The 25670-nt window shown below is 33.8% G+C and overlaps 4 protein-coding genes, 1 long non-coding RNA gene and 2 pseudogenes across 7 annotated transcripts; 3 read left to right on the top strand and 4 right to left on the bottom strand.

Annotated features, from left to right (window-relative positions):
* Positions 1–2912: 2912 nt before the first annotated feature.
* On the bottom strand, positions 2913–4472 carry LOC130497596 (uncharacterized). Its single transcript, XR_008936603.1, has 5 exons — positions 4102–4472; positions 3821–3994; positions 3519–3715; positions 3325–3429; positions 2913–3176 (listed from the first exon to the last, which is right to left on the bottom strand). It is a non-coding gene; the product is annotated as an uncharacterized LOC130497596 (long non-coding RNA).
* Positions 4473–5373: 901 nt separating this feature from the next.
* LOC108832361 (uncharacterized) lies at positions 5374–6873 on the top strand. The gene has a single exon (XM_018605851.2). The coding sequence runs from the start codon at positions 5517–5519 to the stop codon at positions 6621–6623; it is 1107 nt and encodes a 368-aa protein (XP_018461353.2). The 5' UTR covers positions 5374–5516; the 3' UTR covers positions 6624–6873.
* Positions 6874–8046: 1173 nt separating this feature from the next.
* LOC108815496 (dnaJ protein ERDJ3B-like) lies at positions 8047–12366 on the top strand (annotated as a pseudogene).
* Positions 12367–13353: 987 nt separating this feature from the next.
* LOC108817679 (bZIP transcription factor 53-like) lies at positions 13354–14521 on the top strand (annotated as a pseudogene). The gene has a single exon (XR_001944027.2). The product of XR_001944027.2 is annotated as a bZIP transcription factor 53-like (transcript).
* Positions 14485–15118, bottom strand: LOC108817681 (calvin cycle protein CP12-2, chloroplastic). The gene has a single exon (XM_018590438.2). The coding sequence runs from the start codon at positions 15060–15062 to the stop codon at positions 14670–14672; it is 393 nt and encodes a 130-aa protein (XP_018445940.2). The 5' UTR covers positions 15063–15118; the 3' UTR covers positions 14485–14669.
* Positions 15119–15307: 189 nt separating this feature from the next.
* Positions 15308–16316, bottom strand: LOC108817682 (probable cytochrome c oxidase subunit 5C-1). 2 transcript variants are annotated; one of them, XM_018590439.2, is made up of 2 exons: positions 16226–16316; positions 15308–15708 (listed from the first exon to the last, which is right to left on the bottom strand). In XM_018590439.2, exon 2 carries the CDS (start codon positions 15685–15687, stop codon positions 15493–15495), a length of 195 nt encoding a protein of 64 aa, XP_018445941.2. In that variant the 5' UTR covers positions 15688–15708; positions 16226–16316; the 3' UTR covers positions 15308–15492. The 2 variants fall into 2 exon arrangements, with proteins under 2 accessions (XP_018445941.2, XP_018445942.2); XM_018590440.2 differs by having other exon boundaries at positions 15308–15694; positions 16226–16294.
* A 6481-nt stretch (positions 16317–22797) lies between these two features.
* Positions 22798–25035, bottom strand: LOC108814566 (uncharacterized). Its single transcript, XM_018587165.2, has 8 exons — positions 24641–25035; positions 24426–24493; positions 24265–24331; positions 24017–24171; positions 23867–23937; positions 23602–23670; positions 23352–23452; positions 22798–23249 (listed from the first exon to the last, which is right to left on the bottom strand). The coding sequence occupies exons 1-8, from the start codon at positions 24893–24895 to the stop codon at positions 22950–22952; spliced, it is 1086 nt and encodes a 361-aa protein (XP_018442667.1). The 5' UTR covers positions 24896–25035; the 3' UTR covers positions 22798–22949.
* Between the last annotated feature and the right edge of the window lie 635 nt (positions 25036–25670).

Raw genomic sequence — 25670 nt, forward strand, 5'->3', positions numbered from 1 at the left:
TCCATGCAACCTAGCTTCTAACACGATCATGGCTTAGCACGTGAAGCCACGTCTTTTCGTTTTTCGCGTTACCTAAGAAGCATTTACCTATTTACTATATTGTTCCTTGACCATAAAACACGATCGAACAGTACCATATTTTTCAGTATTTATAATTTGCTTAGTATTTCACATATCTGATGTTTTTTTTTGATATATGTATTTCACATATCTGATGTTTTTATTTACTTTGTTTCGCAAAATTATAGATATCTACCTTTTCAGATATCCAATTTTTTTAATATTTATAAATATTTATGGATATTACGAATATTTCATCCACTTTGTTCAATATAAGTAAATTTTTAAAAATAGTATCAATTTACAATTTTTAGAAATATCTTTTACATACTAAAAAAAAATTAAAAATTAATGAAATTAGATGTTTTATTAAATTTCAAAATTAATAATTTTCTTATAACTTTTTTCAGAAAATTATAGTTTTGTATAAAGATTTTATATTCTTTTTAATTTAAAGTTTTATAAGTAACTTTTAAAATAAAATGTAATAATTATATGTTAAATAATAATTATATAATATCTATCTTATTAAAACAGAAACATTCTGTTGAACCTAACATTTATTTTGTAAGTTTTTAAATTAAATACACCTTTATACTTTATAGTTAAACATACATTAAATCACTAATGTTCCTTTCTTTATACTACTATCCATGTTCCCAAACAATATACTTATTTCTTTATACTACTATCAACGTTTCCAAACAATATATTTATTTCTTTATACTACTATCAATGTTTCCAAACAATATATTTTTTATACTACTATCAATGTTTCCAAATAATACAATAATTAATCTTAATTATTTTATATCTATCATTTTCTCTTTAAATTTTTTGTAGAAACGTCATAATTTCATAAATTTCAAAATAGTGAACTTTAAAATTTCGATTATAAGATTACAAATTATGAAACTATTACAATTTAAATCCAATTAGATTATATATCGGTTATCCATCAGTTCAATCGGTTAGTTTCGGGTTTTAGTGATTTTTAATATGAATATTTAGAAACATAAATTGAATTGTCAGATCTTCGGATTAACCGGTATAATCACAATCGGGTTGAATTTAAAAATACTGATTTAAATGCAAAAATATTTTAAATACACACTCTTTAAAAATTACCAAAATATTTGTTAAATTATTAGTGAATTTTTTCATCGTAAAATATCTCGCGCTTCAAAAGCGCGGGTCAAAATCTAGTTATACATATAAAACTCTATATTTAATCGTAGTGTATATCTATTTGTATAAAAGTCAGAACGGATCGGATATCTGTCTATAAATTTTCTAATATTTGCGATTTAGTTCGTTTTTAATAGATCTTGAGTTTTAGCAGTCATCAGACTGTTCTGCGTGAAAATCACCAAACTGCACTGTTTTCTGATTCTTTTGTTCCAGCAGGTCCATCTCCCATCCAGTGCAACTCGAGACCTGTAATGACTCGAAAAAGACTAGAAAGACTCGATAAAGACTTGAAAACCAATTAGAAAACATATATACAATGATGTATAAAACACCATATATCAACATACTAAAAAAAAATTTAAAAATTAATGAAATTAGATGTTTTATTAAATTTCAAAATTAATAATTTTCTTATAACTTTTTTTAGAAAAATTATATAGTTTTGTATAAAGATTTTATATTCTTTTTAATTTACAGTTTTATAAGTAACTTTTAAAATAAAATGTAATAAATTATATGTTAAATAATAATTATATAATATTATACATATAAAACTCTATATTTAATTGTAGTGTATATCTATTTGTATAAAAGTCAGAACGGATCGGATATCCGTCTATAAGTTTTCTAATATTTGCGATTTAGTTCGTTTTTAATAGATACTGAGTTTTATTATTTGTTTTGATTCGAAAACTTATGGATATCCGGAGTTTCGAATCGAAACGAAACAAAATAATGAATTAAATCAAATTTAACGGATAAAATGTTCATCCCTAATTAACTCTCTAGTTTTGTTGATTATCTTTTTCGAAACACTATTTTGTTGATTATCCAGGTATTATTTTACTTGCAACAAATATGTAGATGTAGAGTAATAGAAGTGATGATATATATATACATACTAGTGGTATTCCGGCGCTATGCGCCGGGTTGTTATATTTTGTTCTCTAATGAGTTGATGATGGGTTAAGTCCTGTTCGTTTTGAGATCGCGACGTCTGGTTGATGCGATCAAAAATAAAGGAATGAAAACATAATTTAAAAGGAAAAGTAAGAGAGGAGGTGAATGAATTTTTGTGTTTCTTGTCACTGGGATGAGAGAGAACATATAAACATGGCCGCTGTTTATTTTAGCGACACCAGAACCGAATTCCTTCTATTACTTTGTCGATGCGTCTTCAATTTTACACTCCGACAACCAATAAAGAGGATAATCATGATTAATTATCAGCCGCTGACGCCAGTTTCAGAGATCTCAAAATGAACAGGGCTTTATTTGATCTATTTGATGGTGGTTAATAATAGAATGTATTACTTTGTTTTGTAATTGCTTAGTTAAAAAGGAATAGCCTAAATGGTTTTCATAGATTAATGGAATAAAAATAGAATAAATAGCTGAGTAGTTACACCAAAGTAAAAATAATTTAACTTAAAATATAAAGTAACATTGATATTCCAAAATAATATCTAAAACTATACAAAATAGCCTAAATACTATTTTTAATGAAAGATATGTTCCAAAAAAGACAATTAAAAAGACAATTAAATAAAATATTTTAAATAGTATTGGGATATTATTTTAAAAAGACAATTAAAATATTTAAATCCATAATTGTGATTCATATATTGCCAAGAACTCGAAACATTTCACTTCAGATTTGGTTAGATTCTAATTTTTTGGATACTAAAATTTTGGATATTTATTGTTTAAGTTCGTGTTTGATATTACTTTTTGGTTAGGCTTTATTTTGTTCAGCCTTAATTCTATGTAACAAATACATAGGAAACACTTTCTAAGTAGTTTCAAAACAAAACAAAAAGCTTGAATAAATCCTTTTTGTTTTAGATAATACACTGTTGTAGTGCACTAACCAACGTTTGGCAGGTACACATAAAGCTGTAGTCGGTACTTCTGGTGCCATGTACCTGTTAGAAATTTAGAGCAATCACAATCAGCACATGTATCATTAATTTAACTACAAATAGATTATTATAAGGACTCTTTCCGATAGATTAGAGAAGTGAACCATTATTATAAGGACTCTTTTCGACAGATTAGAGAAGTGAACCTTACCAGCATGACAATACATACTCTATATATGGTGTACTCGAATTGACATCCCGAGCGAAGCCAAGATCAGTGATCTCAATGATGACAGTTTTTAGAGTTAATAAATTTCTGCATTAGAGAAATAAATATACACATGATTCAACTATGACTGCTAAAAAACCTGGAAATGAATCAAAACACGCCTCACACGTGGGTACCTGACTTTGAATCACGATGGAAGTATCCACGCTGATGATTTTAAGACATTAGCTTCCACTAAAATGATGATTTTAAACTTATACAGTTGAAAATTAACATGGTAGCAGGTGCAGTAAGTGCAGAAGGCAATTTCTACAGCTGATGATAATAATTCTCCAACATTATTAATTGTTAGATACTAGAGAATCTCTTCGACCTGTTCAAGATGAAACCAAGTAAGTAAGAAACATATTTGACAAATAGAAAACTTTATTATGCATTTTTAAATGTCACTAAAATTGTTGTATTTTAGGAAAGTTACCCTTGAATTCAAAACGATCTAGTTCTGTTGAAAACTTTTCGATATTTGGAGTAGTAGCTTACATAACTCCTCGTATTGTTCGGACAAAGTGACAGATTAGTAAGAAACTGAGATGATATCTTCGATTAAATGAGTCCATCTGCTTGTTAAGCATCCTAGTAAATAGCTCCTGCTCTTCAGCAACATAACCCATGTGCTCAAATTAGAGTGGCCACTTTTTCATACAAAAACGAAAGAGTCCCAAAATGGATTTACTTAGTTGAAAAATAAAAAAAACTTACGATCTTTCTCAAGAATGTACCATACTCTTTCTCAGCTTAAACATGCAGCCTTCTTAACACTTCTGCCCAAAGACTTATCGGTGCACATCGTCAAGTTTGTTCGTGGAGGTCGTGTAAGACTTCACTTTGAAATTTTATATTGTTTCGCCTTAAGGTCAGAGAAACGGAGCTCTTGATTTGCCGAAGATAACAAACCTTGTATATAAGTACATCATGAGAGAGCTTGATAAGGGTTCAAGATGTATTAAAGAGGATGTAGTGGGCATCATTGGGTTGTATGTCATTATTGTAGACGTTTCTCAACAGAAGCAATGGGAAGGAGAAGCGGAACATTTCGATTTGGAAGAAAAGCGCTTGACGGCGAAGTTCGTTCCAACACATCTTCTCTGATTAGGGCTGGGCTAAGCGGGCCAAAATAAACTAATTTCTTAAACATGATGAAGATTTAGGCCCAGAAAAAATACTGAACAAATGAAGAATGACAGGTGTCAAAAAAAACCCCAAAGAGAAAAAAAGTCTACTTTATTGTATTAGATAGATATATATCTGAACGACAAAAATGTCCAGAGAAATTTCTACATCTCTAAAACAAAAATCTTCAGATAAAGTCACAATTATCTACATACATATATGAGAATAATCTGAGTTTAAAAACATTATCAATCAACTATTTTAATCTTACCATCCCTAAGATAAGCAACATCAATTCAAAAATGTGAAAACTTGAAATCATGAACTGATTCGTCATAAATACACGATCATGGTATTTTTCTCATTTCATTTAAGGAGATCAGAACATCTTTTTGAAATTCAAATGCAGTTGGTCTTTATTATGTTGAACATAAAATGCTCTTTTCGCAGACAATAAATCAAGGATATCAAGGGAAACTAAGATATATGGTTATGGGCAAGCTAGTAAATGGCACTATAAATACCGTAACACCCTTATTTTATTTTTCTTTATTATATTAGATCAGCTGCAGGCTGCGGAATCTTAAGCAAAACCATGGCATTACCTACATGATCAAATTTAATTACGTTAAAAATATATTTATATTCTAGTTGATTACTTTTTATTTATGCAAACAACATGTCAGATAATTAAACAAAACTTAATTTGTGCGCTAAAGATCAACGAGTATGTTGTAAATTAACTTTTCTTTATAGGAAAACAGCATAGGAATATTTTTATAACAATTAATAAAGAAAAAGTTTTTGAGAGTCGCAATATAATTTTATTTTTAAAAACGTCAATAAATACAAAGAATAAAAAGGTAGCTTCATACATACATACATACATACGCTGCATAATCTGCTCCCTCACCTCGTTCCTCGCGCTCTCTCTCTCTCTCTCTTTCCTTGAGAAACAAGCCACAGTCACAATCGATCTACTCTCTGATCTCTCCTATAGTACAATGGTTATTGTCGAGAGCTTCAGCCATGGGGAGCCAGAAACGCCGCGTTTCAGCGACGACCTTGCCTCAGGCTCAGCTTCCTCCACGCCGTTCGCCAGCGCTCCGTCGAGCCCCGGCCGTGGTCCACCGCCTGGCTATTTCTTCAGCGCGCCGTCGAGTCCGATGCATCATTTCTTCTTGTCCTCTGCCGCTGCTGCTCCGTCGGAGGAGAATCCGAAGCTCGATTCTTCGTCTTCTTCTCCTGGCGACTTCGAGTTCGATTTCTCGTCTCGGTTGTCTTCAAGCAGTGGCGGTGGTCCTCTAGGCGGCGTACCGATGACCTCCGCGGAGGAGCTCTTCTCCAACGGCCAGATCAAGCCGATGAAGCTCTCTTCCCACCTCGAGAAGCCTCAGGTCCTAGCGCCGCTTCTAGATCTTGAAACCGAGGAAGAAGACGGTAGGCGTGGGAGGGATCTGATGAAGCTGAGAAGCAGATCTGTTCACCGCAAAGCGAGATCTCTCTCTCCTCTCCGAAACGCAGCGTATCAATGGAACGAAGAGGAGGAAGAGGAGGGAGGGAGTGAGGTGAAGGAGTGTATACGGAAGCTACAAGAAGATTACGAGACTAATAATAAGAGTAACGGAAACGTGACGTCAGCCGAAACGACGCCGTCTTGTTCCGCTTCTTCTTCACGGTCGTCGTCTTACGGAAGAAACTCGAAGAAATGGATCTTCCTCAAGGATCTACTTCACCGTAGCAAAAGCGAAGGGAGTGGAAAGGGTAAGGAGAAGTTCTGGTCCAACATCTCCTTCTCTCCTTCAAGTCTCAAAGATAAGAAACTCAAATCAGAGGACGCAGCCAAGAAGCAGAAAGAGAAGCAACCGTCGCCGGCGAAAAAGTCTCCGACGGCCGGAAAACCGACGAACGGATTAAGGAAGCGGCGAGGGTTGCAGCCGTCGGCTCACGAGCTGCATTACACAACGAACAGAGCTCAAGCAGAGGAGATGAAGAAGAGGACGTACTTGCCCTACAGGCATGGACTCTTCGGCTGTTTAGCGTTTAGTTCAAAAGGTTACAGCGCCTTGAACGGTTTGGCCCGAAGCTTAAACCCGGTTTCGTCCGGTTAAAGTTTGTGTTGTGTTATAGATTTAATTATTGTTGGTAAGCAAATGTTTATGTATAGATTATGGATTCAATAATCCTCAAGTTATGAATATGTAAGATGATCACTGCAACTCTATGTTCTCTTAGATTACTATGATTCTCTGTTGTTCTTGTGAATCATTTCGGAATCTAAACTTTTACAGTGGTGTTGTAATAGTTTTTTGTTATTATTCTCATGTCCAAGAAGTTAAGAAACAACAATGGTTGTAGGGTTTTGGTTTATTAGAAAGAGATAGCAATAGAGAGATAGAGAGATCAACAATTTCTGGAAGTACTCTGTGAGATCTGCAGAAGAGAAAGAAAAAAAATAAGATCGGGGCCATGAGTGAGTTGTGTTTTGGAGTAATGTGTGTAAGAGTTGAGAGGGAGCATCTTCATCATCTTCGTGATGACCCATTTGTGGTTTGTCTTATTAATTGTTTGGTGATTGAAACTGTTTCTTCCAAGTCTTATCTATTTGGCCTTTAGCTAAATAACATATGCTTTTTTAGTTATTTTATCTACTTGTTCTTTGGATTTTGTTTTGTATATAATCTTTTAGACTTGATTAAATTGAATGATATACATCACCCCCTTGATGACAAGAAGCCTACCCACCGTGAGTGATGTATGAGGTTTTTATTTTCACGCTCACTTTTAGTTGTTGTTTTTTGGAATTTCATGCTTTTTAGTTGTTCCTATTTGATATTTACTTTTCATTATCATTGTATTTTTTTTTTTGAACTGAAATTATCATTGTATTTTATATATGTTCATTTCTTGATAAATCAAGCCAAACTAAAAACTCCAAATTGCGTCTTTACTCGATTTGATTAACCAAAAGCAAATCCAAGTTGAGTATAAAAGCAACGAAAAAGAAGAAAGAACTGTAACTTAATCTAAATTACATATGTGTCAAATCAATTTATACTAAGATAGATCTCGCTTCACCTAAAATGAAGTTAAAACTTAAATCCAAAAGGAATGCACACTGTTCTATGGTTGATCAGAAGTAGGTTGATATGGAAGCTATAAACTTCATGCACGTGGCTATGGGTTTTAATGGATTTCTGTTTTGCTACACAACCCATGTTAAATGGGTTGAAAGACAATTAAATAACGAGTAACGAATCTGTAACAGTGCCTTTCCCTGCTGCACGGCTGCGGCAACAGTTGTCACTGAAAAAAGAACCGAATATTAAATGAGATTTCGTGCACGTATAGCGACCTAAGAAGATCCACACCGCACATCAACAAAACATATTTAGGCTTTGATTGGTAACTTAGTGGAACGGCGCGATTCCGTAAATAATTTACCAATCAACAAAATATTGCGAAATGAATAAAAAATGCAAAAACGCAGATTTTGCGTTTTTCTGACACAAATATAATAAAAAAGTTTATTAAATGGCAAAGTATGTTTTAGTAAATTATGGTGGAAATTTTATAAAATCAACATTTTCATATTATTATATTATATATTAATACTATCTTAAAATTTAAAATACATCACAATAATTTTTTATGATAAATAGTTATGTTGTAAATAAAGTTATATTATAATTCCTATATTATTAAATGTCAACCTATTATTAAAATATAAACTAGATATTTATAATAAGAACTAAAATAATTTAATAAATTTTATAATAAACTAAAATATTTGATCAAACTAAATAATTTAGTTATTTTGACATTTTGTAATAATTAGTTTAATTATTGATATTTGTTTTTATTATAAAAAGTTTGAATACCATATCAAATAGGTTTATCAATTTAATATGTTTCACCATTCCGCAAATTTTAAACTTTTCCGCAGCTTAAATAATTTTTTTCGTAAATTAACTATCTTTTACGCGATTCCGCGATTAAGCAATGATTACCAATCGAAGGCTTAGCTGTCTTATCTATCTAAAATATACGATTCAACCCACATAAGCTTATCTTAATTTTGGCCCCAGTGCTGCATCTACACTCACTTGCACACAAATATAGGTAACTTCACTGAATACTTTTGTGAGATTAGAAACAGGGCCATGTGGGTTGTCGTAGGAGTATTAAGAACAGAGGAGGTCCATACTTAACATGACCCACTCCACTGAAAAGTAAGAATCTTACTTGTTTTTCTCTTCTCCATAAGACTCCAATGAGAGTAACAAATTGGGATTACATTGAAGACAGTCTTGACATGGGAACTTAATGCTTTTCTAAAATAGATTAAAAGGAGATTTTTTATAGAACGTTTAAAAAAAATTAAGAATCGTCAGTCCCATATCATATCATAGTATTTACATTTTGTTCTCCAAGAAAAAGAGGAAATAATGAGATTAATTCAGAGAAACCATAGTAGTAGTTTATTTTAGGGCACAAAACAGAAGTTGCAAATAGTGACGTCGGATGAGTCACTTCAATCAATTTGCAACAGCTCTCTATTGTTTGTAAATTGTACACACTTGATCGTGCAGCTGCGCGCCTGCGCTGGTCTGATCTGACTCACTGTTTATGTGTGGGAACTTTCTATTCCCAATAAACCAATAGTGTAAGCTTTGATCTACATTTTGCTTTAGATAAAAATAATACTCCATCCTATAATATGTGATGTTTTGCTTACACTAATTCTAATGAAACATCAAAACACCAAATTTGGTGTAATTTCATTTTCAGTATCACACTAAAAATAATAGAATTTCACCAAATTTGGTGTAGAGTAAATATAATTTGGTGTAATATTATTCATTAATATACGTATTTTATTGTATTTTATTTAATAATATAATTCATTAGTTTAAATTTGTAACTAAACATAAATATATTATATTATTTATATTTTAAATTATTTTACATAATTAAAATATTTTCATTTTATTTTCAAATAAGAAATCATTTATTGATTATTATCATTTTCTGTATTGTAAAACTTTAAAATGTCATAGAAATTTTATATTTTATTTTCTTTTCAAGTAAAAAAATAACTAACTGATTATATGGTTGAATTTATATTAATATATTTTTATTTTATAATGTCGATTATAATCTTTATTTAGGTTATACACAATTAGTAATGAACTATTCTTAATATTACATTATTGTAAAGTTAGTTATGATAATAAATAACTAAAACATTCTGTAATACTACTAAAATCACCAAACATTAAAATAACATTTGTTATTTTATAATATAGTTAAACTTGTATTATTAACTAATACAAATTTATTATTTTCTTGTGTGCTTTCATAATTAATGGTTTGTTATTTTTTAATTTAATATTTTATTTAAAATAAATATATAAAAGGTATAATATTGTTAAACTGAGAAATATAAATATAAATAAATTTTATAAACAAAATGCAAAGGGCCTTTGCTGTTGTGCGAATACTTTCTAAATTTTGATAATGTTTTACATTCATGTTATAATGTGATTTTTACTTTGTGGAGATCATTGATTTGATGTGCCTATTAGTTTTTTCGGTGGTGGTGGTTCGATGGAGGAAGAAGTGAAACTTGTCAAGGGCGATGACGTTATTGTCGAACTTGAGGCCACTCTTGAAGATTTGTACATGGGAGGCTCTATAAAGGTATGTTGTTATTATTATCACTTGGCCTTTACAAATGCAACATGTCTGACCACTGTTGATTGGGCTTCATAACTTCTCAGTGAACATGATTTCATAGTGTAATTCCGAGTTTCTTTACGATTGAGAGATACTTTAGTTACAGTAGGGCGATTCATTTACAATGACATGAATTGCCTAAACTTTTTGTTTCTTAATATGGTATGGAGGGAGAAGAATGTTATAAAACAGCTCTTGGAAAGAGAAAGTGCAACTGCAAGGATAAGGTTTATCACAGACAAATTGGTTCTGGAATGTTCTAATAAATGACAGAGTAGGTAAGGCAGATGTATTCAAAGCCATCTCAAGTCGTCCTCTTGAGTTCAATATCAAGCCCACCTGTGTAAAAACATATCTGGTTCCTGTCAGGTCTGTGACAAATGCCCAAATGAAGTTCTAACGCGAAGGATAATTTGTCAGAATTGATATCGAGAGAGGAATGAAAGACGGAGAAGTAAGCCTCCAAACTCTAATCTACACCTGTGTGTTGTAAACCTTAGATACTACCGATTACTGTAGCTCTGAAACTCACTGTGAGCTTATTTAAATCTTTTTCAGAAAGTGTATGTCTACGAAGATGGTGAACCCATTCTCGACGGTGAACCTGGTGACCTTAAGGTTAGCCTCTTCCCTACGTTTTTGTGATCCTTTATTTCACTTGACTTCAAGATCAGATAATGAACCGTTAATTGTACAATTGACAGTTCAGAATCAAAACTGCACCACATGCCCGTTTCAGGGGAGATGGCAACAATCTACCCATGACCGTCAACATTTCATTGGTAAACTAAATAATCTTTAATCACATGGTGGTGAACTAGTGGTTTTCAGGGATTTTTGGCTCCAATACGGATCCAGCTTCGAAACCCCGTGTAGTCATCCGGACTAACGTTAAACTGCAAGAATATGTGACGTATCGCGGATCTTGTGGGACTAGTCGGTTAATCTCGGTCACCGGATTCCTGCGGTTATCAAAAAAGTAAAATAAAAACTAAATAATCTTCCACTAACATCTTCTGTATATATATATACGCCATAAACCAATAGTTTATGTATTTACTGATTCTCTTAGTAACATGGAATTACAAAGCCAATGAAGTGAAGAAGTTCAAAGGAAAAGGGATGCCACTTCACTTCAGCCCGAAGAAAAGCAACTTCTTTATTTCTTTCGAGGTTTTGTTCTATTCTTCTCTTACTAAGAGCAGGTCAAATGGAGAATGATAATGGGCATCTAGGATTAAAAGAAAAATTAAAATTAAAAAAGAAAATAAGAAAGAGAAGGAAGAAGTTCGCTAGGGAGTAACTCTGGCACAGTAATTAGAAACCCATGTTGCCTAGGGATAAACATTTTATCCGTATCCTAACGGGATCCAAAAAATCCGAAATCCGAACTAAAATAGCAAAATACCCGAACGGGTATTGATCTAGAAGAGTTTGGATATCCGAACCCGAACATGTAATATCAAAACCGAATAGATATCAAAGTTAACCGAATATATGTATGTTTACCATTATATTTCTAGTTTACATCTCTCATCTTGTTTAAAATATTTATATTGATGATACATATACTTTAAATCATATATTATACATATAATTACAGAAAAAATAATTTTAAAATACATGTCAAGCTTGTCTATTTATTTTTGAAATGTTACTTCCAAATCTATAAATCATTCAATCTATTAGAAAATAAAAAAATCTAGTTAATCGAAAACTAAATTTTTAAATACAAAAAACGAAAAAAACGAAAAAAAAAATTCCATCCAAAATCTAAATATCTGAACCCGATCCAAAATAATCGAACCCGAACTAAAAATATCCGAACCCGACTAGAAGTACAGAAATAACTGAATGGGTTCTATACCCTCTATATCGAAATACTCAAAAATACGAAATTTCTGACCCGAACGAATATCCGAACATCCACCCCTAATATTTCCACTTGTTTTTATCCCATTGGATTTACTTAAAAAAAATAAAACAAAAATTAAATTTTAAATAAAAACAGATTAAACTAATAATATTTTTGGTCAGAGATATTCAAATTCAAGAATCAACTAATAAGGTTGCTCTAAGGATCAGAAAAAGAAGATTAAAGAAGTTTTGGTTTAATACTATTATGTCTCAAGAAATTTGAAATTTGAGGTTTAAATAGAACTTGGGATAATCTTTTATATAATACGATCAATACTATTAAAACTGAATCATAATTAATTGATAAAAGGTTATATCTAACTTATAAACTTATTTTATAAGTTTATCTAAATGATTATCTAAATATATTATATAACCACCTTTAATTATATACAAATTTGATTATAAAGAAAAACACAAATATAATTACAAAGAAAAATATAAATAGAAACATTAATTAAATTTCAAAAAAACTAAAACAAAAATATACCCGATTTTGGACCAAGAATCTAGTTATGTTTTAATATAAAAGGAGGGGAGGCAAATTGGAAGATGAGAAAAGTCTCAAGGAATTTCTGATCAAATTGTCTTTTTTTTTTCAAAAAAATTGTTTTTTATATAACCTATGCTTTCAAGTTCCCAACTCTGTATTTTCCTATAAAGTTTTGTATAAATAGTGTAGCATTATAATGATGTAATCATTACGTCTTCATTTCAGCAAAGAGAGTTGCATTTTATTAAAGAAAAACTATAGTATAGTAGACTTTGGTCATAGTTTTTTTTGTCAACATATTTCATTCAGACTTTGGTTATAGTTAATGGTGGTTTTATATATTTCATCAATTTACCTTATGAATTGTGTGTTGGACATTTCTTTCATGTGGAAAGTTTCAAAATAAACTCAATTTTTCAAAAATGAAAAACGAGACCAAATACATTTTGATATTTTCTTTGGAGGCATCTTCGCGGAATGTTCCACCCGTGAAAGGACAGAGAAACAAAACGTGCTCCCATATTATAAAACCGCCAGCTGTCATCACACCTTGCTTTTAAAAATAATAAAAAAAGATTTACTCAAATTATCTTCCTTTTTTATTTATTAAAAAGATATTGAAAAAGCCTTCGCCAGCTCATCACCACCATCATCTCCTCCTTTAAAAAGAACCCTAGGGACTACATCATCGCCTTCTTTCGTTTCGCCTTCTTTCATTTCGCCTTTGATCTATACCCTTTTTCGATTTTACTTATTCTCTCGATCTGATAAGTTTCGATCCATTCTTGTTTTCGCTTTTCAATTTCATCTCCTCCCTTGCTTGATTCGCTCTGTTCTCATCAGATCTATTCCTCTGTTGATTTCAGATCTAGATCTAGGGTTTGTTTGGATAAAATTTGGGGATTTTGAAAAAAAAGAAGGAATGATTGTAGGTTCTCTATGAGCTACTCTGTTCTTCTTCGTCGTATTCGCATAGTTCACTCTTTCTCCGTCGTTTATCTCTACTACTCCTACGTCTTCTCTTGAACTAATCGTCTCCGATCTCATCTCTTTAGCTCTCTCGAATAAACATTTCTGAGTTTTTTTTCCGGTTCAATCTAACCGATTCTTTGATAGATCAGAATTTGGGGGTAATTTATAGGGATTTAGAGGAAGTATATTATTATTATTATTATTATATTGTTTTAATTTTGGAGGAAAAAGTCAAAAAGTCAACAAAAATGGGGTCAAAAAGTCCTGATTCCGACAGCGATCCGAGGTACGCGGCAGTCACGGACGAGAGGAAGAGGAAGAGAATGATCTCCAACAGAGAATCCGCTCGGAGATCAAGGATGAGGAAACAGAAGCAGCTCGGCGATCTCATCAACGAGGTCACCGTTCTCAAGAACGACAACGCCAAGATCGCCGAGCAGGTCGACGCAGCTACGAGGAAGTACGTCGAGATGGAGTCCAAGAACGACGTCTTGAGAGCGCAAGCTTCGGAGCTGACGGAGAGGTTGAGGTCGTTGAACTCTGTGCTCGAGATGGTCGAGGAGATTAGTGGACAGGCGTTGGATATTCCCGAGATTCCTGATTCTATGCAGAACCCGTGGCAGGTTCCTTGTCCGATCATGCAAACCAATCATGGCTTCTGCTGAGGATTTTAACTCATTGTCTTGTCTCGGTTCTGAGTTTTGTAACAACTAGAGTCATTGGTGTGTGTCGTCTTACTTTTTTAAACTACAATCTCTTGTTTTTGAGTTATTTCAGTTTGTCTGGTCTTGTCTTAGTTTTCTATTCTTGTGTCGTCTATTACATAAAGATAAGGTTGTCATGTATTTGTGTTTCTTAATGAAATTCGAGCTTTGTGTTGCTTTTTTTTATATTATATGAATCTTGCAAAATTACAAATTATATAACCTGCTTGAGTCTCAGAGACAGTATTCATATCACAACACCAAATTAGACCGGAACAAATGATTTTTGTTTAATATAAGGACGGGATCCTGGAACATGATGGAGCTCAGTTTCAGTTGTCGTAAGTACGACACTCGTTTGTCTCGGGATTGTCTTTGCAGTATTCCTCCAAAGGGTCGGAGTCTTTCTTCTTGTCTCTAGCGTGGCTAGCTGCTGCGCTAAGCTCTTCGACCTCGTCCCACGCAGCTACACACTCTCCGCTCGCAGGATCGCCAGCACAAGTCTCCTCTGCGTCCTTGATGCTCTTCTCAACTTTATCCGATATCACTCCTTCTGGCGTTGCTCTAACCGGCCTAACTGTCGCCATCCGGTTCGTTGTTCTTGAACAAAGATACCAAGGATTGTTTAAACGGACCGGACCTGCGAGACGAACTGGTCGAGCCTCGCTGGTGATGACGGCTCGTTGGGTTCCAAAGTTAAGACTAGTAGCAGCTATAGTTGCCATAGTTGGATGAAGCAGAGGCTTTGAGTGTTTTGTTTTTAGATAGTTCACATAAACTGGAGCGAAAGGATATATAAAGTTTAAAATGAATTTAATTTTGTGAACCCCGTTTCTTATCACGTACTAACCAACCATAGAGTTACACGTGTTTGATTACTCTTGAGATATTTCTTATTCGATCGAAATGTGAAAATGTTGTAGCTGTTCAAGCCGTTTTCAAGAAAACACCACACACTGCTCTTCAGATATTTTTATCCCAAAAACATTCAAATAAAATCAAGAAAGATGTTCTGAAATTTAACAAAAGATATCCGATTTGTTGTTTATTTCTTCTGCAATCAACACTTTCTGAACTTTTGTCTAAGAAGTCAAGAAACAATAATAATAACATAAAAATAGAGCTTGAGAGAGTGGTTTGGCATAGTGTTGAATTTCACTCTTCAGGGTGGACAACGCTGATCTCGCCTCTCTCGAGCAAGTCGTAGAAAGCTCTGGTTTTCCTCTGCTCGTTCCAGTGGTGCATTTTCCAGAGACCACCAGCAGCTAAACCCAGCGCCAAACCGATAACTAATTCCTTCACCACACTCGGGCCCTTAAGTGTGGCATGCCCAACCTTGTGTCCTGCCATTTTCAACCTTGCACAAATTCTCTGCCATAAGAGTCAAATTACAACTATCAACAATAATAATGACAACTTCACAATCTTCATGAAGCAGCTAAACGTGATTTTTTTTTTTTGTCGGCCAAAAGTTTATGATTAATCATCAAGCATCAGTTATAACAAAGATGTTTAAGAAAAGATGGACATGAATGATGATATATAAATAACCACACGCATTCTTAAGGATGGAATACATTCTAAAATCAATTTCATCTATTGGTATGCATATAATACACACACTCTCTCTTCTGGATCAAATATGTTTCTAAACGCAGTTATGATCGAATTTTTCAGAGAATCGCTACCCTAACAAATGAGTCGATCGGAACCGCGAAAGCGAGATAAAAAGACAAGAATAAGATTCCATCCTAAACTAATCACATGGATCCGAATCTGATGAAAGCCAGTCCGCTACTCGTTTTCGATAGCCAATCAAATCATAAACTAGAATAGCGCTCTAAATTATAGAGACGACAGAAATCGATGAAAGAATCTGTGATTTTACCTGACTAGATGAGCGAGGAGAGATAGAGAGAGAGAGAGAGATGTAACGACGACGAACGAAATGGGCAGCGGAGAGAATCAGATCACCTCCCTTAATCTCTAGTTGGGCCTTTATATGGGTTTCACAAAACCGAAATGTATGGGCCTACTGGCCATTCATTTTTGCTTCTTTATCTCAATTGATTTATTAAAGACATGTGATTGGTTCAAATGGCTTAAGCCGAGGAGGTTACCAACATGTAGTCTTCTTTGTTTAAGCCATTTCAGCTACCTTGACTATTTATTCCATATTTAAATTGACTTCGGCCATATATGTTTAGCTTCGGTCCGGAAGTGACCTTTAGGGTCGAGGATGAGTACAAGTAAAGTTAAATGTTTAGTTAAACGAAAATAGTTCAATATAAGGATGAAACGAATAGTTAGGTTGCTAGAATGGAATGAAATGTTAGGTTGATAGAACTGAATCAAATGCTAGGTTGTTAGAATGAAATTCATTGTGATATTATATGCTACCAGTTGCATGTGAGCAGTTTAGAGCATCCTCACTGAGTACATTCATATGCTTATGATCCTTTGTGATGCAGATAACGATTAGTTGTTGGGACCGGAGCACATGACTATGAAAACCATCGGAACTGGATGTTATGAACTTGGGGGTTTTATGAGAGTTTTTACGAACCTTAATCTTCTTATTTATATTATTTAAACTCGATTTTATTCTTAAAGTTGCTGCATTTATTATGTTTACTTGATGATAGTTGGTCTGGATTTTTATTTTATAATTTTTAATGGATTTCCAAATATTTCTGGATTGGGATGTTTCACTAGAGCTCTCAAATGGGAAAGACCATGTCCATTAGCCCATATCCGTTTGTCCTTTTATAGTTTGTGAACAGAGAATAACCATGTCCATTAAGGACCATGTTCATTTTTTTTTGAACACGGACCATCTATACTATTAAAGTAAAATACCTAATAGGTTTTTGCACTTGGTTTTTGAAGTTAATTACAATAGTATGCCATTGCTATATTTATGTCATTGCAAATGTTTCCATATATATATTAATAAATATATTCGGAAAATTTAATATATCTTAAACATGAATTTTTTAATATTCTGTTAAGATTACATCCCATAAATATTTTGTTACATTCCATTAATAATATTTTGTCCGATTATATAAATATTTATAGTAATTTGTTTTATTTTCTTTAAATCAAAAAGGTATTATACTCATTTATAATAATAAAATATTAAAAAAGATACTTCAGAATATATTTTCGATATCTTATTTTGAAAATATTGGAATAACATATTAGATTAGAATATTTTTTTAATAGTAAACAATTTAATTATATGAAAAATAATATGAAGTTAAATAATGTAATGATCCAACATTGACTTTTGTAAGTAGATTTTTAGTGATCACAGGTAAAAAATATATATCTCATGTAAAAATAATAATTTTTTAAATGTAAAGACCATATTTTTATTGAAAAAGTTTATATAAAAATATATGGGTCTGGCTTTGTTTCTTAAACTATCGTCTCAAAATTTGGAAACAAATTTTTGCAACAAAAAAATATCCACATAAAAACTTACATAGTGCTCATATTAATTTCTATAATTATAAATATTGTATATGTTGGTAATAATATATATATACATATTGGAAAATAAAAATATACTGTATAAAGTATATACAAATTTTGATTTTACCGAATATATATTCAATTAAGAATATAATCCCGCGCTGTCAAAATCTAGTGTTCATTAAAACTCATATTTATATGGGTTGCCATAAATTCATTAAAAACCATTTAAAAAAATTGAATTTCAATGTATAGACTTATTAATATAAATACAAGTTACTAATATTAAGACTCATTCATGAATCGACACAAGTTTTCAAATAAAAATTGCATACGTAAGTTTTCATAACTCCATACATAAGTTTTCATAATTCCATACAAAAGTTTTCATAACATAAGTTCATATTCATAGAAAGCAATACATAAGAGGCTTTTATTAAGAGCTTGGACCTTCCTTTATCTTCTGCTCCATCTTCTTCCAAGTCCATAAACCCTACAAAACAAGCAATACACATAAGAACCTACTAAGAGCTACCAAAAGCAAACATCAGCACTATCAACATGACAACATTCAACACTACCGAGAGCTACCAAAAGCGAACATCAGCACTATCAACATTCAACACTACCGAGAGCGAACATCATGATGTTTATCTTGTTAACTAAAACCGTACATAGACCTAATATAAGCGCTTAACAAGAGTAAAGATGGCATACTTACACATGAACTCAGACTTGACATGTTTCCTTAACTTCCTCCAAAGGTTCAAAATCCACTTCATCACCTAAGCAAATTCGATTATCAGTTTTAAATACAAAGATAACCAAATTCAAATGACTGAGGAACTTACTGTCTAAAGATTCAAATCCCCTTAGCCAATTCCTTGCGCAAATCAGTGCTTGAACATTGGAAGGGAGAATGGAGCTTCTATACTTGTTCAACACACAGATTTCAGTGCTGAAGGATGATTCTGAAGCAACCGTAGTGATGGGAATACTCAAGACGTCACATGCCATTGATGAGAGCTCTTTAAACCGATTAGTATTCTCTCTCCAATAGGAGAGAACATTCAGACTCTCATGTCCTTTAAAGTCTAAAATCGGTTCTTCAAGATATGTATCCAAGGCTGATTTTCCACTTACACCACTAGAATTATGTGAAAAAGCATAAAACCCCCTGCAATATTCACACCTTAATAATTAAAGTAAACAAGTAACATTGTGAAACAAGCAAAGCAATTAAAGAGCTTACATCATATCATGGTAAAGTGGTTTGTGCTGAAGAGTTTGATCTTGAAGTTCCAGCCACGTTTTTCTGTGTTCTTCTTGAAAACATCAAACAACTTCTTCAGCCTCTTCCTAATATGATCTATTTTTACCTTACTTGTGGCTGCATCTAAAGTTATGAAGCAATAATCCATACATGCAAGCTTCAGTCTTGGAACAAGTACTGCAGCAATGGCCAAGATATCAGAATACTCCTCCCAATATTTATTGAACTTGAGCATCATTGAAGCCACCATCTCATAAATTACTTCATCCCCACTGAACTCATTTGCTCTCAGCCAACATTATATCTTCCAAACTTGCATAAAGTAGAGGTTTGCTGTTGGATAAGAAAAACCAGACATTAAATTTGCCATTCCGCGAATGGAGCCAAGAATTGGCAAATGGACTCTGCCCTCTCCCATTCCAACTCACTTGGATAGAAGTGATACGCAGCCTCAACTTCATCAAGATGGCGGAGCTTCTTTTTAAATGATGGCCCTGTCTAGCATAAGATGAGTAGAATTCCACCTTGTTGACACATCCATAACCAATCCTTTATCTTTATTTTTAGGATCAATAACCACCATGTCCACACAGCTTTGAAAGAGCTTCTCTCTAGACTCTGTCACTTTGATAAACTTTACAGTATCTCTTATCTTCTCCAATGCTCCATCAATCACACTCAGTCCATCTTGAACTATCAAGTTCAAGATGTGAGCGACACACCTCACGTGAAAGAACTTCCCATTGCATACCAGTTCCCTTCGTAGCTGTCTCTTGAAAATAGATTGCATGTTATCGTTTGATGAAACACTGTCTACGGTGACAGTGAAGACTTTCTTCTCCAGCTCCCATTCTCTCAGAAACTCCATTATCTTCATCGTTATGGCACCACCCAAATGAGGAGGAGGAAACGCACAGGAGTCGAGAATCCTTGACTTCAGACTCCAATCTCTATCTACGTAATGCGCCGTCAAACACATATATCCTTCAACCATAAGAGCTCTCCACAAGTCTGTCGTGAGGCAAATCTTTCCTGGAATGTCTTTCAAAATCTTCCTCAGTTTCAGCTTCTCCTTCTCATATATCTTCAAACAATCGCTAGCAGTTGTATTCCGGCACCAAAACTATACAGTCGGATTCAAATAGTGCAACACTTCCCTGATTCTTCTATGCTCAACAAAGGAGTATGGCAGGTTATGCTCAATAAAGGCTACTGCTACCATATCACGAAGCACAATCTGATCTATCTTCCTAAAGGTTTCGGGTGTACCAGGGACAAGATTCAAACTACAGACTTTCATATGACGCAAAAGACCAGTGGTTCCACTCCTACGCAGGTTTAAGTTGTAGTTGATCTTACAGAATTTACACTGGACATAATTAGAACCATCTGGATACTTCTCTCCTATTATACTAAAGTGCTTCCAACATCTAGAGTGTCTGCGTTCACCTCCTCTTTTGATGTGGTTTTAAGATGTGCTCATGAGAGAATCCTCTACTGCTACTGCTTCATTTTCATCTCCATCAGAGTTCTCATTCAGCTCATCGCCACTCATATAATCCATATCATTTGGATTCATGGTACCCTCATTATCCATCCTGAAACAAGAAAAATCATCATCTTAAACATCATATTCACTCATTAAACAGAGAGTAAAAACCAGGATGAGACTAAACTAAGATGACTTATCTTTGAGCTAGATGCATCATATGATTTAAAAAAAAAAGACAAGTTTAAACAATAATGGTCAATATAACTGTGGTTCTGTGTTTTCTGGTCTTATCATCAGAAACTACTCGTTCAACTACTGATGTCAGTGATTACTCTTTCAACTTAAAGTCAGTGACTACTCATTCAACTAATGATGAACAAACAAAACATAAAAACAAGTAATAGGTAAACTGACAACACATTGAGCTAACAACCTAGAGTAAACAAACAACCTAGAGTAAACACACAATCCAAACATGGTGCACAATCGAATGTGCTCTCTCACACAATCCAGAAACAACGAGAAAGTCAAACCTTGAATGAAAATTGTTGAGAAGCTCTCTCACACAATCAGATGTAAATAAAAGCACCTCTTCAAAAGCACCTGCACATATTAGTATCTTTCTCTCAGATAAATAAACACTTTAACCATTACAGAAACTTTACTATCTAACAAACAAGAGCTGCAAGAGGTATAAGAAACAAAGAAAGAGTGAGTACCGGATAGATATCAAAAGCAGAGGGAGCAACACAAGTCCACAAGCATCGAATAACAGCAACACAGTCTTTTTTCTTCCTTTCCTCAGTAAATTTCTGAACATAAACAAAAGAAGAGAAAGCAGTTAAATATCAAACCCATCAAGCTTTATAAGAACAAAAGGTTACATGAATACAGAAAAGCTAAACCCTACGTTATAATATCCACACAAAGTTCACAAGCTTTATAAGAACAAAAGGCGTGTCAATGATCTAAACCATACGCAGCCGCTTAAATCCAAAACCCATCACACCATATCAGACAAACACATTAAACATCAAACCCATAAACCAGATTAATCAAATAAAGAGCTAAAAACAGAAACGAACATGAACATATATGGTAAGAGACGGATGGAGAGAGACAGAGAAGGATACGAACGAGAGAGACGTTGACGGAGAGATGGAGAGGACCGGAGAAACGGAGAGGAATGGCGACGAACGGAGAGGAACCCAGTTTCCAAGTGATAAACTCACAGTGTAATTGTGAAGCTTATGCAGTCTTAACTCTCTGCTATTTTAACCAAATTTAATAATTTATTAATTAATATTACAATAATATTATATCTATTATTATGACATTTGATATATATATATATATATATATATATATATGAGAAAATATCAATCAAAACATTCATAGTTTAAAAGTGAAATACGTGAAGTATCTTCTATTTTGTAGTAAAATATAGAAAATTAAAATCTAAAGAATATATAAAATGATAAGTCAAATTATCTCCACTAAATATCAATTAGAATATAAAAGAATCAGTAAATTGTATTTTATATTTAGACTAAACTGACTTACAATTGTACCTTGTAGAAACTTTATAAATAGTTAAAACTTGAACAAGTATAATGGTGGAAGTTTAAAAATCTCAAAGGGCTAGTTGAATAGCATATATATAGAAAGTTATTACTTGTTGTTGGATAGAAAAAAAATTATGAACTAAAAGTAAGTGTCTAATTAAAATTCAAATTTTGTACATTTAATAATTGAACAGGTTCGAAACTAGTCGATGGTTCGTCGATTTCCTTTTTTTATTTAGCAGGTTTGATCTCCTTTAAATTCTACCATTAATCAGATTCGACTATATCTTCGATTCGCAGTTGAATCCGGTTCAATCGTTAGTCTAGTCTAACATTAAAAACAATTCATAAAAGCAATATATATATATATATATATATGTGTGTGTTATTTCCTTAAGATAAATTATATAGTAGGCATATGTATATTATTTTCTTATGCTATTTTAAAATATGTATTTATTTTAATACATGTGGAATTTACTTTTAATATATGAGGGTTATCCTCTTCTTAATTTTTTTTTTTCATTTCTAAAATATAGTATTTTCGGAAATATGTGGTATTCAAAATATAGTTTTATTGGGCATATAGTTGTTATTATGATGCTCTTTATGATTTATTTTTAATACACATGGACAGATACCGTTAGAAATCGTAATACAAAAACATCTTTAAAATGGCAATAGTCAGACACAACTAAAAAAAATTGAACCCACTATTTCGCTGTAAACCAGAAAGAAGAAGCTCTCTGAATGTGGTACCAAGAACAAAACAACAAAGGGACATAGAACCGTGTAAACCTACCTAGAGATCGTTTTCCATGGGTGTAAATGCAACGTTCTTGGGACTAAATAACTTATATGCAATAAAACCCGAAACAACAAGAGAAATCATGGACATCACAATGGCAGTAATGCTGGTTCCATCGCTAGAGCCCTTGACTGTTGAAGCAACCAGACCCGAAGAAGAGCCCAAGGAAATATCTAGCGGTATCCAATCGCAGTTGATCGTGTAGTGCCCTGATCCGTGCCACGGTTTGCTGTCCATTGGGTACCAGAATGCAACCGACATTTTGGCTGTTGAGCCAAGCGTGAACTGAACATCCTGTAGATAAGAATATGTTTTATCTTTAAACACATGTTATAACCTTTGGAGGTTATGCTATGCATTATAGAAAGGACAATGGTAACCAAAGGATTTACTCACCTGTTGGAGACGGTCCATAGTCCTCAAGGGCCTTGAAAACTCGAAATAGTAAGTTCCTTTCTGGCCATCTGGTGTGTAAGGGCTGTCTTCCGCTACATACCCTGTGGAAAACTTCAAAGATAAGTAACCAGAGGAGTTGCCTAATAGATAAGATATGGCAATAAGCATAGAGCTCTGAGTCAATTCCACTTCTTTATCCAGTTAAAAGCATGATAGTGTATCTCTGTTTATGTAGATATGTAAGACTGACCTGATTGAGTAGTGAAGCTGCTGTGCCACCACGCTCCATGCCAATCGTTCTGTGCACTAGAATCATTTCCTGCCAGAAGAATTATCCATAATGATCACATATTTAAATTTTGCACACAAAAAAGAAATCGCTTTTCAAGGTCCATGGATTGAATTGAAGGAAAAGAAAAAAAAGTAATTTACGTTCTGGGTTATATTATAGGGAACTTGTATATCGTTAATTGCCTAGTGAGTTAAAATATAACACTCTCTGGTCCGAGAAGTACCTGAGGGACCAAGACCATCAAGGTATCGACAATGTGGATTCCAAGCATAAATGTCAACCAGATGACCAAATCTGTTCATATGAAAAAAACAAATAAGGATTTGAACTAGATTCAAAGTATGAGAAAGAGTCACACAAGACACCAAATCACCTGTCACCTCCATTTCCTTCCCCGTTGTCTACTGGATTACCACCATAAAGACGTCCTGGAATAGCATTTCCAATGGAGAAATGCATAATATCAACCTCGAAGCCTTTGCAAGCATTGCTGGTACATGAGTCCGTCCCTTCTTTACAACCACCCATCTTATGTAGTAGCACAAGATTGACATTTAAAAAACAATCTTTTATGAAAAACTCAACAAAAAAAAAAAAACTCAAGTCACTTGGGAATCTTACATCATGATAAGTAGCTTGATCACCAATTTGGAACATGAGAGCCACTGAAGGACACTTCTTGTTTTCACTGAATCAATTAATTTATTTCAAAATCATGGAAGCAAAATAGACATGGCAGATCATGCACAACCAAGTTAGAAAATAAACAAAACAACACGTACCCTTTGTCGTAAGCGTAATTTCCATCAATTTCCAGCATGAAGTAAACATCTCGACCATCATGCAATGCCTAAAAAGACAGATCCACCCATTAACCCATTCGGACCAAACTAAAAAGTCAGATTCATCAGATCGAAATCAAGACGTCGCAATGTGGTCTGGATCACTAAACACTCCTGGCCAAACTCACAGTGTCCGATTCGAATCGACACATTACCTTGACTGTCATCTGCCCGGCGGGATACTCGTGGTCGGCGTCCGGATCAAGTGCGGGTCGGAGCGGGAACTCAGAGCCGTCAACGTCCTTCCAGTCATCGTTGCGACCATCTAGGGTGATGAGCCCCGGTCTGAAATCAGCCAAGACCTGGATCTCCGAGTCCGATTCGCAGCTCCACTCGCCGGACTCCTGGTGCGACACGACCGTCTCCGTCCCGAAGATCAAAAGCCACGCTATAATGAGAAGCTGAAGCATTTCTTCGATTCTCCGTAAGATTTGACTTCTCTATAAAAGGGATTGGTTTCAGAGTTGACTAACGAACGATTAGTTATCCGAAACTATTCTCATATACTGTACTACTTTTTCGCTTTAGCTTGACTCTTCAAACGGTAAGCAAATCTCGACATCTGTATAACAAACAAACCAAAGAAAAAGATTATGCATGTCGACTTAATGGGCTTTGATATTTGTTACTCATAATGGGCCTTTTAGTGTTGTAAAAGCCCATTAGATCCTCGAGAGTCCAGTGACGTTATCATAAAACCAACGGCGATATTCCATACCCGATCGTCGGAATCATCGGTCCGATACCATTTGGCGCCGGTGAGATTGAGAAAATGGCGGACAATACGAAGATTCGTCACTCTCTGATCATCTTCCTCGTAGCGATTTCCACAGTCTACACTGTTTCCGCTGATTCGATAAAAGGACTTTCCATCGGGGGTCGTGTAGTTGACAGCGATTCTCAGGGAGTTGAGGGCGTTAAAATCTTAGTAGATGGTAGTGTCTAAGATCTGTCACGGACAAGGGAAGTTATTACAAGCTTGAAAAGATATACTAAAATGCCATAAAGTTTATGCTTCATTCCGTGTTCCAGTTGTAAGCTTGGTAACTTGATTGATACTCAACTTCTCCTAGTGAATGTTTCATGGCTTCTGTAATCTAGAGTAAATGATTTTGCTAGAATGCGGAGGTCTCTGTACTGAAAAAAAAGAAGCAAAAAGTTATTTTCTCTGTATTTAATTTATTT

The sequence above is a fragment of the Raphanus sativus genome, chromosome 7, assembly GCF_000801105.2.
Source record: "Raphanus sativus cultivar WK10039 chromosome 7, ASM80110v3, whole genome shotgun sequence".
In the NCBI taxonomy this organism is placed as follows: Eukaryota; Viridiplantae; Streptophyta; class Magnoliopsida; order Brassicales; family Brassicaceae; genus Raphanus; species Raphanus sativus.